The sequence below is a fragment of the Biomphalaria glabrata genome, chromosome 4 (genome assembly GCF_947242115.1).
Source record: "Biomphalaria glabrata chromosome 4, xgBioGlab47.1, whole genome shotgun sequence".
Classification (NCBI taxonomy): Eukaryota; Metazoa; Mollusca; class Gastropoda; family Planorbidae; genus Biomphalaria; species Biomphalaria glabrata.
In genome coordinates, this window is record NC_074714.1 from 43,005,088 (window position 1) to 43,019,215 (window position 14,128).

General features: G+C 37.2%; 1 protein-coding gene across 3 annotated transcripts in view; it reads right to left on the minus strand.

The window, feature by feature from the left end:
- The window catches only part of LOC106053955 (universal stress protein in QAH/OAS sulfhydrylase 3'region-like), a 59,366-nt gene that overhangs the window by 10,816 nt on the left and 34,422 nt on the right, over nucleotides 1-14,128 (minus strand). For all 3 annotated transcript variants that reach the window (XM_013209651.2, XM_013209671.2, XM_056027367.1), the window contains exon 3: nucleotides 7,295-7,381. In XM_013209651.2, coding sequence (XP_013065105.2) covers nucleotides 7,295-7,381 — 87 coding nt within the window. The remainder of the gene's footprint in view (nucleotides 1-7,294; nucleotides 7,382-14,128) is intronic.

The following is a 14,128-nucleotide window of genomic DNA, read 5'->3' on the forward strand; positions in this document are numbered from 1 at the left end:
AGGTCAACGTATGACCCCGGCGAGATGACACAGCAGCGAGTGTTCTCTGGAATCTACATGTACAAACAAAGACAGGATGTGACTTGTCCTCACATGTTGTTCCAGGGGACGAACAGATCTAAGTAGGGGGGCAGTTACTAATGAACAGTGACAGATAGAGGTCACTACGTGTGACCCCGACTTGATGACACTGCAGCGAGTGTTCTCTGGAATCTACATGTATAAATAAAGACAGGATGTGACGTTTCCTCACGTGTTATTCCAGAAGATACAAGCAGTGTTTGTGCAACTTTGGAGAAGCGATTAGGGACTCTATATAAGCCAGAGAGTTAATGTGAAAGTCAGTCGTATGGAGTCGTGAGTGAGTCGTCGGTACTGTTGTCTACTGTGCGAGACAGTAGAAGAGAGATGTGTACGACTCGATGCAAGTTAACTAGGGTAGAGTTAACTGGAGTGGACTACTGTCGTTGAAGTCTATACAGCGAACTACAGTGGACTTGAGCCGTTACAGTCGATACAGTCGATGTAAGACGTGTGCGGCTCTGATTCGGTAGACTTGAGTACGACTTGGTTCAGCTTTGGGAGACCTGGAGCGACACTGGGAAGTGTGTCGGTCTGTTCTGCGGAATACGGTTCGATGCAAGTTGAGAAGAGATGAATTGCAACGAAGTGAATAGATGAATTGCAACGAAGTATAGCTAACTGTAAACTGACAGATATTGTACAGTCTTCTACGCTACATGTTACAGTAACGAATTGTTAGAGTTAATAGTCATTAAAGTTATATGAAACTGAAAGTTTAGTCGTCAAGTTCTTTGCTGTGTTTTTATTTGTGTGCCAACTAATACATCTAGCCAGAAAATTCAGAAATACGTAACAATATATTACTTTTTTTTTCTGATGTTTGTGTGTGTGTGTTTGTGTGTAGGCCTATATATATATATATATATATATATATATATATATATATATATATATATATATATATATATATATATATATATATATGTTCGTGTGTACCTGTAAGAGTTCTTATACTTTTTAATGTCTGGTAAGGTGCCCATCCAGTTTCCTACAATTTATTTCCTAAATTTATCTGCATAAAAACAGAACAAGCGTTGTTTGCATAAACACATAAAAACCCACAAACTTGATCTAAATATAAGTCTAAAATAAGTGTCACAGGGAAATGTAATACATAATTCAATAACAGCAAATGCTTCATCCCGCAGAGTTAAAAACTCTTGCCATATTTTATGAAACAATGTTTTGACTTGAAAATGAAATGTGTCTACTGACGTCAGTTTAAAAAAAAAAACATAACTAAAAAAAACAAAAAAAACATAGTTCACCTGTTTAGCATCCGCTCGTGGAAATTAAATTGAAAGTTAATCAACTAAATTCAATAAATACAGCTACGGCTAAACTCTAGTTTGATCTTGACATGTATTATTCAAACGAAATTTTTAATCAATAAATTTCTCTGATTAGATTTTAAAGATTTTTTTTTTTACAATTTCCCTCCTCAGCTTGCAACCTCTTAATGGAGAAAGAAACCTGGGGGCGAGGGGGGGGGGAACCTGGTTGGACACGGTTCTGGAAAACGGCTCTAACGATTTTCCTAAAAATTAGATAGTTGATGTATAGCTTTGTGGAAAAATATACTAGCTAATTAGCTATACTGGGAAAAGTGTAGTTTGACCGTTATTTATGTTCGAAAACCTATCTTCTCAAATGAAATTTCATCTAGACTATTCTAGACCATCTTTCTCTTGACGTCAATGTGTACTTCCCGCGTGTTCATTTAAGAGTTTTAAAAATAAATAGAAAATCAGGAACAATTTGCGCCCCGCCTTATAAGTCTAAATCTACATTCGCTTAACCAGGATTTGTTTTCTTTCATGGGGATGGGGGAATATTGGGGCGAAGTAGATCAACTTCGAGTTTATTTAAATCTATCATTCATAAGTTATAATAATATGTAGTATAATCGATCTCACAAAAAAGTCATCAGATTATTAAAAGACATTGTCCTTTAAAAATCTGTCTTAATTATTACATGTTGCTTTTTTTATACGTAATTTTATTTTGGACTTAATTTTGCATTGCGACCAAAAACAACTAAGATATTTATGGAACTGATGGTAGTATCAGATCTGATCAAATTGAATGAGTACAAACAAATTGTCAATGAAAAAAAAAATTGGCTAGTGTGGGGCTCGAACCAGGACTTTCATTCTATTAGCGATACGCTCTACCAACTTCACTGATTTCGAGATATTCCCTTTTGACGCACCCAACCAAACTTGAAACCTATTTCCATGAACAGTGTATAAGTTAGAATTAGGAATTGACATACATGAAGACTAGACATATTTGAAAATAGATTCTTTATAAAAGACATTGTATATAAATTAGTAGTCAGAGATATCTCTCTGCCCAGCTTGAGGAACTCACATATCAAGGCGTGACTGAAGCAATTAAACATAAACGAGTGAGATGACTGGGTCAGGTTCTCGGAAAACAGCCAGGTATATTAAAAGAGACATGCGCGTCGAAACACAAGAAAAAAAGGGGGCAGAAAAGGGGGGGGGAATGAAATGATTGCTTGGAATATTATGAGATTATAGCGAATTGTGGGTGATTGCTAGCTGTAGAAAGCCAGAGAAGAAAACAGTCTGAGGTGAATAACCAAAGATTAAAATACAGAGGTTGGTAGACAGAGGTTGAGAGATAGTTGATAGACAGAGGTTGATAGAGGTTGATAGACAGAGGTTGATAGACAGAGGTTGATAGACAGAGGTTGATAGAGGTTGATAGACAGAGGTTGATAGAGGTTGATAGACAGAGGTTGGTAGACAGAGGTTGATAGACAGAGGTTGATAGAGGTTGATAGACAGAGGTTGATAGAGGTTGATAGACAGAGGTTGGTAGACAGAGGTTGATAGACAGAGGTTGATAGAGGTTGATAGACAGAGGTTGGTAGACAGAGGTTGATAGAGGTTGATAGACAGAGGTTGATAGAGGTTGATAGACAGAGGTTGATAGACAGAGGTTGATAAAGGTTGAGAGACAGAGGTTGATAGAGGTTGATAGACAGAGGTTGAGAGACAGTTGATAGACAGAGGCTGATAGACAGAGGTTGATAGACAGAGGTTGATAGACAGAGGTTGATAGACAGAGGTTGATAGACAGAGGTTGATAGACAGAGGTTGATAGAGGTTGATAGACAGAGGTTGATAGACAGAGGTTGATAGACAGAGGTTGGTAGACAGAGGTTGGTAGACAGAGGTTGATAGACAGAGGTTGATAGACAGAGGTTGAGAGACAGAGGTTGATAGACAGAGGTTGATAGACAGAGGTTGGTAGGCAGAGGTTGATAGACAGAGGTTGATAGACAGAGGTTGGTAGACAGAGGTTGAGAGACAGTTGATAGACAGAGTAGATAGCCAGATACCAGAAAGTAAATAGGCAGGGGATAATAACCTTCAAAAAAGTCGTAGTGACCAGACGCCCCACATGAAGGTTTTCTCTCAACAGAAAGGCGTGGACCTCTTCATCCTAGAACCGGGGTCGGCAAACAGCGGATCGCGAGCCACATGCGGATCTTTGGAGCTGCGGCTCTTTAGTTCCATACACAATATTAATTATTTTATCGAAACATTTAAAAAATAGTTCGGAATCGTCTAACGAGGATAAGGCACCGATTCTATCTCTCAGACACTTGTACTCGCTTTTCACCACACCACTTCCCCATTACACGCGTCGTCACTGTTGTCAGTCCGTCGGAGGCTCTCAGCCGTCGTCTGACGTTTCTAGATAGGTTTTAAATCGCTTTCGACGCAAGACTAATTGACATCTTCACCACTCGCTTTGGCCGCGACGTTTAGTTTGTTGTTTCTTCTAAAGAACTGTTTCGTGGTTTCAAAAACAAACCAGAAATCTTGGGGGAAAAAATCAAAGATTTGCCACTATCCGCTCAAACAGTACAAGATAGAATAGCTAAAATTTCCTCAAATGTAACGTATTTGCAGGTGGAAGATATTCAACTTTCTTCTGTCTTATCATCTTATAGATGAGTCTTGGGACTCAAGTCGCCCATTTTGTCAGGTGTGTGTTTTCCCAAGGATTAAAAGAAGAACTTCTAGGATTGCGACCGCTCTCGTGACTAACTAGAGGAGAAAATAGAGAGAACGCCATGCAAAAATATTTGAAGACAATAAGATCGATTTAAATAAAATCGTTTAAATAGCAACTGATGGAGCCAGAATTATGACAGGAAAAATAAAGCAGCAACCTCAATTCGTTAGAGCAAAATAAAGCGAAATTCACTGAATAATACACCAAGAAGTTCTTTGTGCCCAAAACATTTCTGGCCGAAATATAGTTGAGGTAATGAATTTGGTAATCAAGGCTTTTAACAGCGAAATATTACTTTATGGTGGATATAACAGAGAAACTAAATGAGATGAATCTAAAACTGCAAGAAAAGGAAAACCCAGCCTATGTTTTGGTAGAAGAATCGGTTGGTTTTGAAGAAAAAAATTAATCTTTTTGCAGAATATATTCAGAGCAGTAAGTTACTTCATTTTCAATGTCTAAAGAAGTATCATGATAAAGTCAGTGCAACTTTTGATACGAATTACTCAGCACAATTATAAAAAAAATCAAAGGTGAATTTCTTGATAGATTTGTTAGATAAAACCAACTAGAATCATAATCTTTAGAGGGCTTACACAGCAACGGGCACATGACGTTGAAAGAAATGGATCGCACTAAGCGGAGTTCAAATGTAGAAATACAAAAGGAGTTTTAGTGAAGCCTCCGACCTCACGAGTGGGGGGGGGGGGGACTAGGCAATAGATGAAAGTGCCGTGACCATTCAAAAACGTATGCGACTTGATGGCTATCTAGTACATAGAGAAACTTCGGACAGAGTGATTGTTAAAAGAGCTAATCTCTCTGTATCTGTATCCTTGCCGCTGGTATAATTATTTTCCTTTGCTCTATAGTGCATTTTGTATCACTCTTTATTAGACTGTTTAAAAGAAATGTCGGACTATTATTCGTAGGTATCAAGTACCCAGAAACATCCAAAAACATTTAGCAATGACCAAGAAATTGATTGACAAGCTTAACTATAGATCGGATGGTAGACCTAGCGAATCTAGCAGTACACCACTGAATCATAAAGATAAATATTTACAATCTGAAAAAGACTTTATACAGCCAATCGAGACTATGTATTCACAAATGTATCGGCCTTAGTACATTATATTTCAAGTCGGTGTAACCATGTCATAATGTTGATACGGTATGCCATTAAACAACGTTTGACCACAGGGTAATAACTTAAATGACCAGTCAACACCATCAATAGAAAAGATTGTAGGGTGGGGGCTAGATGCTAAATTGAATTGCAAACCTGACCCATGAGCGGTGTCGCTGAGTCAAAGATCCTTGGTTCCTGTATCAAGCTATTTTATCCTTATCGTTCAACAGTTTCCGCTGTCACAGGAACGGCTGATTGAGAGACTTTCTGGTTCTGAGGTATGCGCTTCAGATTGTCCTAACAATGGTCCCGAGTTCCAACCCTACAATACTGTCCGGTGTTCTGGACTACTGTCTCGGTGGTCCCGGGTTCGAAACCTGCCCGCAGATATCTCTCGCCGTCATGCGGAAGTTTCGGGCTAGGATGTAAAAATCTTCAGTTCTTATGAAACATGCAAACCAATAAAGTTATCTTCAATTCCGAAGGAATGTACGAAACTTACACAGAAATAAAACACAGTGGCGCATACACTTATACTCTTGCACATGTAACTGTAATCTTACAGACATTCAAGGCAAAGTGTATTGAAACACCAGCATCTGGTGAAAATCTGATATGACTTTAACCTGGAGCAAAAATAAACGTTTGTTCTCATTAAGTTAATGAAAACATCTACGGCATGATGTTGGAAACATCAGTAGGGCCAAATGTTGGGTACTCAAAGCTTTCCTGTAATTTGATTGTTGATTTAATGGGGATACATATTGCCTCGTTTAGAAATCTACCTGTGACCTAGTTCTTTTTGCTTCTTTGCACTTCATTTTTGGTGCGAATTTTTTTTTTTAATGCAGAAATGTATCGACCCAAAAATAATAAAATATGAAATGAAAAATTAAAATAAAGTATTTAGTTTAATATTACCTACTGCCCGGTAAAGTATCCTGTTAGCGATTTTTAAATTCTCGCAAGAGCTAGCAAAGAAGTATCGTGTGAGCTAAGAATGAAGCATCGTAAACTTGTATTATAAACCTGAGAACTCAGCATTGAACTACATGATAGCCCCCCCCCCCAACACAGGCACACAAGTCTCAACAAAGCGAATGTAGATATTACATAATAATAGGTTCCTATTTCTATAACGCTCATTACTCATACTCAAACACTCAAAATTCACACAAGGAATTGCATCATCATGAAGGAATGGCCTATATGCAGCGGGAAGTAATGAAAACTGTATTACTCTATAGAGGAGCCAGTATGGCGGCCATTTTAAGGAGATTTTGTTATTCTTAAGGCATATATACAAAGAATAAAATTTGTGTTTATGCTCTCTTTATTGTTGATATATATGTATATATATATATATATATATATATATATATATATATATATATATATATATATATATATATATATATATATATATATATATATATGCAACCGTTGCTCAGCGTCCAAGTGTCACAGATGCCATTATAGATTTATTTGTATATTTCACATTTAAAAGCTTGAGTGTAAATAGAAATATAAACCCTTGACTGAGCCTCAGGAATTACCCCACAAATTTAGATCCTTGACAGCGCCTCAGGTTTTACCCGAGACGTAATTATGATGTTGCAAATCTATTGGTTGATTTGAAAATAAATAAAGACATTTTTTTAAAAGAGTTAGCGCCAGAGAATTGACGAGAGAGAAAGAACGCCAGTCGATGAAAGAATTCCCTAGTAGACAGTCACGTTTTCTAAGAGCTCTGATTTAAAGCCTTTGTAATATTACTTGTGCTTGTTGATCTGTACTTGTACATAAGCTGTACTTACGTTTTATATTTAAATAAATTTCCAGAGTTGTGTTTTAACAAAGAATCTTTTATTGTGAATCCTAGATCGTCATTTATTCAACTATTTTAATTCAAGTAAAATCCCCGGCACCACAACACACGTTGTGACACCAAGCATTACTTAAAAAATAACACAAATGTCTCAATGACCCAATGCTTTTAATCCTATTGTAGGTTAAACTTACTTGCATCTCTAATCTCCTGGTCATTCTGGTCTGTACAGTGGAGCAGTACTGTGTAGTATTCTGGCTTGTGTATAAAATCTCTGTACCCTGGGGATTGAAACATACGTATTATATCACTGTGGAACGATCTGAGGATGCACATTTAAACACAAGAATCACATTATATGTTTCAAACGTTTAAGATTCAATAACAAAGTACCACGATTGTGTTTGAAGAGAGAGCGGTGTTGTATTTTCTCCAGAATTATTTGACATGCAGATTCGGAGCTGTCGTTAATATCTTCTTCTTCGTTCTCATTTTTATGTTGAAGCGACTAGACCAATATATGAGATGAACTGCGCAGTGGTTTCCAAATCAGGGAGCGCTTCATATTGTTTTCTTTCTATTGGGGTGTCTTGTACGGGCCTAATGGTAAAGAGAACTGTTTTGATTTACTTTTGAAGGCCATGGTAAGCCTTCTCTGGTGACATGCCACATGGGTAGATTTCACTGGTTTCAATTTTGAGCTTCCGGTACATATGTTGTCTCATTCTGTTGTGTCCGGTCCTGAGTCGAAAGACGTTGATCTTGTCAGGATAGCTTATGATAGGTATCATCTTTCTTGTGATTCGGATGAGAGCTAGTCCATTTCTCATTTATTTTATTTACTATTAGTTTCTTCATTTCTTCTGGATAAAGTGCAATGAATGGGAAGTGGGAGACATGACATGTACAAAATTTGTACAAGACAGACAGACAGACAGACAGACGGAGATAGTCGATAAGCTTTGTAAAAATAATAGTTAGTAAAATAAAATAACAACACTCAAGCAAATTAACAAAAAAGAAACACTCAAAATAAAAGCCTTAGGAATGAGGTCAATATTGATCTGATAGATAAATAGCTCCTTATTGAGAAAGCCCAGCTATTAACCTCGCCTAGGGTCATTAAATTATCTCAAGTATTAGCTCTACCCGTCCATACTTCCATTTTCGAACGGAAGATTGTTCCATTTTACCCATTTAAAACACAGATATTTACAAGATAAAAGGCTTTCGGTAAGTTTAAAATATACTTTATAAATCACTGACTATTTACAAAGCAATCACTCTGTCCATCTGTCTGTCTGTCTGGTAAAACATTTGTACGCGTTATTTCTCTCACACAGAATCTCGGATTAAGCTGAAATTTTGACAACACAAGAATCAATTTAAAAAAATTACTTTGTTTGGTATCTTGACCAAGGAAAACGTACTTGACAGATGTGATGGTATAAATTGAATTAGTCCCCTTAAGAAATCTAGAGCCACCGAGTGAATTTTTGTAATGCAATTAAAAAAAACAAACGATCACGTAAACATTCACCAGGCTTCCCCCTTCCTTCCTTCCCCTTTCACAACAGGCCCAGAGATAGGATCATAGCGCATCGAGAAATCTAAAAGTTGAAAATAATTGGTAAAAATATTCCACTCAAGATTTCGTCTTTGGAGAACATCTTTCAATTTTAGGCACCAATGAATATGCAAGGCTGTCTAAAATCTCTTTGAGAACCATAAAAAAAATTAAATATGAATCTCTGATAACTCCGTTTAGTCAATGTTCACATGTAAAGCAAGAGGGATGCAAAATTTGGTAATCTGAGTTGCAGTGTCAAAAACATCATATATGATTTACTAAGCTGCCATTGTAAAATGGACATCACTTACATAATGTAGATCTCAGATTCTATTTTATAGGGATTTGTACAAACAAAGAGAAATTAATAATTTGAAGAAAAAAAACTTTTAAGAAATTAATAATATAATTTAGGAAATTTAAGTCTTCTGGCGTTGGGCAATAACAATAATAAATCTGGGCTATTAAAAAAAATATTTTTACCAATTGTTTTTGTTTAGCGCTATTTCATACTTTTAGCTTTCTCAATATTCTATGATCCTTTCACTAGTCTGGAGTCAGTCTGGACCAGTTGAAAGGGACGGGGGAATAAAAAGGGGGGGGGAGCGATACTTTGGGTGATTGTTTACGTGATCGTTTTTTTTAAATGTATTAATACAAAAAAAAAACGTTGAAGACCTGAATGGGAACGCGAGACCTCAGTCATTCTAAAGCCTCCTTAAGTCAACACATTAACCACTGCGACAGCGAATCGCTAATGAAAATAGGTTTTATATTTATTCTTTTTTTAGTTTTTAATTTTAAAGCGGTCACCCACAACGTATAAAGGGGGGCTAACTCAACTTACACCATCATATTTTCTAAGTACTATACATATTTACCAATACGCGTAGGACGTTATCATCTTCTTTATTGAAGTACCGTCTGTCTTTCTTTCCAAATCTCTCTATAAAATCATATTAGAATTCTCGGTGTTCAAAACAATTCTATTATCGGAGGAATTTTTCTGTTGGCACATCATTCTATCAACGGATGAATTGTTCAGTCGGCATGACATCATCCTATCAACGGATGAATTGTTCTGGAATGGCTCTGTCAAGAAGATCTCACATCGTCCAGTGGGCTTTACTTCAAACTGACAAGTCCAACCCAAAGCGTTCCCCACATAAAACTCTCCGTCCTCTCTCTCACTCAACCTCTCCCGCACAGATTCACACATTCGCAAACACCCTCTCACATGTCCTCCACTTTATCACAAATTATAGGCTGATTGGAGTCTAAAGGGAAGTATCGATCTAGCGACACCTCCCCTTCCCCCCCCCCCGGCTCACTCGGGTCACATCTGGTAATAGAGGCAATAAACAAAATGGGAATGTCAGAGGGAGGAGCGTGAGGGAGAGAGGAGGTGTGAGAGGAGACAAAACCTCTTGACGAGTACAAAGTTCTGCTCATCCTACTACCAGAAAGTACTCGCCACTCTTCCAAGGGTTAATAGCTAAGGGCGAAGGAACATAAGTGGGGCTGCTTACTGGGCTTCAGCTGTCAGCGAGTCCATGTCCTTCCATCTACTGGCACCTTCTTACGCACACACACACACACAAACACACGCACACACACACAGCAAGTCCAGGTCCTTCCACCTACTGGCACCGCTACACACACACGGCAGGTAAAAAGTTGTTTTTTTTTTTTTAAATATTATTAAATTTATGACTCATAAAAATTTTCATTTACTTTGGTATATTCTTTTATCCACTTGGCTCTTCAAGGGAGAGCCAAGCATTAAGAGATGTCCGTATTGCTAAGAATTTTTTACTTAAGTAAACCCAAGATAGTACGTGCTTAAACATTGATACAATATGTACTCTATCAAAAAGTCGTACTCTGTGTATCTCAACTCTACACTTAATGAACTAAAATGTTTTTTTTCTGTAGTTGCAAGTTTCGTCTTTTTTTTTTTTTTTTTTGGCCACAAAATGTCAAAAGTCTGTAAGAATATTGTCTATCCGTCTAAGCATGAGTTTAAATATTAACCCTTTCCCTCTGGAGTTTAGCAGCCTTCTTGAGACAGCTTTTTCTGCAGAACATCTAGGTAAATATTGCTTATTCTTTGTAAAAAAACAAATTGCGTCTATTGTAGAATCAGCTTATAACCTCTTAGCTAGTTATCTGTCTTAGTCCGTTTGGCCATCATATATTCTTTTGTGGCAATAGATTTCTTCGAGACTTAGCTGTTCAGTTTCCAAAGGGTGAATGAGTTGTTTTTTTTTAAATTCAAAACGATAATTAAATATGCTATTGTTGCCAGGTCGTGCGGTATGCGTGCTGGACTGACGTTTGCTCATCACAATGTCCCCGGGTTCACATCCTACCAGTTGCATTCCCCCATTGTCCAGCTGGAGGTTTAAGCTAGGAAGAAGATTATCTTCAACTCTAAAGGAACATCCGAAAGATGTATAACATTTTGCAAAAACAACACATCCTTTTTTGTTATTACAAAGTTAATAATTTTGCAAATTGTCGCGGACAATACATGTATCAATAAAAAAAATTGAGCAATTAGTTAATCAATTAGTGTTGAATAATTAATGTATCTCTATACAAGAAAGGGGAGATAAACCTTGTAATATTAAGACATATGTCGCCGATTTAACGGTGCTCTACCCTTGATCCATAAAACAGCTTTTTTTTTTTTCAATCACTTTTTATATTGTGCTTTTTTTTGTATACTTACATAAGATGAGACAAAAGTCTATATAGTATTTACACCTGTTGTTTTATTAAATAACCATTTCTCACATCACGAACAAGTTTTATGTGGCGTTTAGCCATAATGACGACAATGATCACATTGTCTTACGTCATATTTCGCAAACTTATGTCACGTGATCCAGCAGACAGCCATATCGTGCCAAATTGAGCGTAAATGCAAGAGGGGCTATTGCTCAAAGCGTCGCAGACCTGACGTCATGCTAACACTGCCCCCCCCCCCCCATCTCCACCAGGTGGCGCCCAGGCCACAACCACTCGTCTAGCACCTCAATGACACGACTGCTCAAGATCCTTCTCACCTGTTTTTTTTTTTCGAGTGCGTAACTTTGGGTATTAAACACATGGTGAGAATGTCCACAGGTAACAGCAATTTTTTTGTTTAAATCTTGGCTGTTTAACCTCAGCGTAGAGCGTAAACAAAGGGAGAAAATACAATCTCTTCTAAACATTAAACAAGTCGCGTAGATAAAATAACAAATGCTGAAATACTAAAGAGTACAACGACCACCATTTTGGATTCACTAGGACCGAAAAACTTTCAAACTGAAAAAAAAAAAGGCCCGTGGAAAGTTTGAAAATACAAATATTTTGTTTCTAAATTATTTACTAATTTGGCAAATCAAACAAGAATAACATTAAAAACTACATTTTTTTTAAATATAAAAGACTATACCTCCATTACATTACATAGTGTACCATAAAATATTTACAAAGAAATTAGAAAATTGTGTTATTTAAATCTAGTACCGAGATATAGCTTGTTACTCCTGTAGAGTAGTGGCTTGATGTTCAGCCCCCTAATAAAGATTTACTACCAAGTAAACAAACTCAGTTCTCTCATAAGTTGTGACCTCTAGAGAGTGTCAATATGAGAACATTACGTCCATCGTATTTGACTTGCGGTCACCTGTCTATCAATGAATTCAAATTTGATGGACTTAACAAATAAAAAGTGGGTGGCGATTGTTCATCTTCACCTCTGGAGACATACTCGCACAGCTAGACAGACGTCTGGTCAGCGTGACGTAGTCAAAGAATATAACAACATGTTAACTAACCCACTCAAAGGTCAGGATACAATGAAAAAAATGTGTCAGCCATTGCTGCTCTGTATGTAAATCGCATTTATGATGTAAAGTTTCATTTCTATTTATATTAACACGCCTTTTCTTTGTAAAAAGAGATGTTTAGGGCAAATTCATAAAGGCCCTATTTTTAAACACATTATTATGTTTTAATATAAACGTTAATACATTCTATAACAGACATTAATGGAATGAGGTCCACTTTGTACATATCTCATATCCTGCAGTAATATTCGGCAAGACCGAATATGGCCGAAAAGTGAAAAAAGGCCGAATATTCGACAGAAGCCGGAGCTGGAGCTACTATCCAGTGCACCCCTAATATATATATATATCCACTAAAAAATACACGTCTTGATGTCTGTCGTCCCTTGAGTGTTCTCTCCTTTAAAACTATCATACCAATCTTTATTCTCTTGAACTACGACAGACCACCTCGTGGTTACATCAGAATCTATTCTGCCACGCCATGGTTACATCAGAAACTGCACATTCACTCAATAACAGTGATGTAGAAAGAGATGTTTCTCTTTTAAAGCCGTTCATTTCAAATTTAATTGCGAATTCGAAAGAATGAGTTTCAAGTCGCTGAAACAAAATAAAACCAATATTTAAAAAGAAAAGCTTCAGGTTGTTAAGACTCTTGCCTCAATCCAGTGCACCTTGCCAGCACAAACATTAAAAATAATCATTTTAAAAAGTTAAGTTAAAAAAATAGAAATGTCTTAATCATTGCAATCAATTCAGCTCCTTGAGCAGATCTAGTTCCCAGAGGACAGAATTCAGCTTAACAATTTTTTTGCAAGTTGCTTGTAAAAAGAAAGTTTAGAAGAGAAAAAAAATAGACTTAATGAACAATGGTTTGAATTTCCCTGGGGCCTGAGCTCTATTGCTTAGTCTGTCCAACGTGGCTTGTGTGAAATAACTAGCTGTTCGGGCCAGATGTCTCTGCATTCTAAAGCTACAAGTTGCAAAGTGATTTTGAATGTGGAAATTACTTATTCGTAGGTCAGATTTCGTTATTTGAAATTCTAGTAAAGATGTAACTCTATGGCACACTAAAGTAAAAGCAGAGAGAGAGACGTCAGTTATGTAAGTAAGTTATTAGAGCAGTAGTGCCCGATGTTTTTCCAATTGAGGTTTATATACAGTAGAGACGTGCTTTCACTGACCGCACCGTGGTCGTGATGGCATTAGTTTCGAGGGCCGGATAGAGCCAGAGGTGACCTGCAAGCATAACTTAGATAATTTCTATGCACTAAGTGACGTAACTAAAAGAGGTTGGGGATGAGAGTGTCGCAGAGTGTTATGGGTAAAGGCTCTCATCTTGGATGTGGGATGTGCGACCAAGTGTCGAAAACCTCTTGGCTATCTGTCAAGGGGGCTTGAATTCGAAACCCAAATTTGGCTCAATTGTGTGTGCTAGGCGGCTAAATACAGAATGGAGACCTTCTGCCTTCATATCAATGTCAACTAGAGAGATTAGACCATAGCACGCTGAGCGCAATAGAGTTGATTACAGTACGTATGCTTATTTAAAGAAACAACTTAACAACGGAAGCTACTCTATCTCAGTATCAGACCAATAATAATCCCAAAAA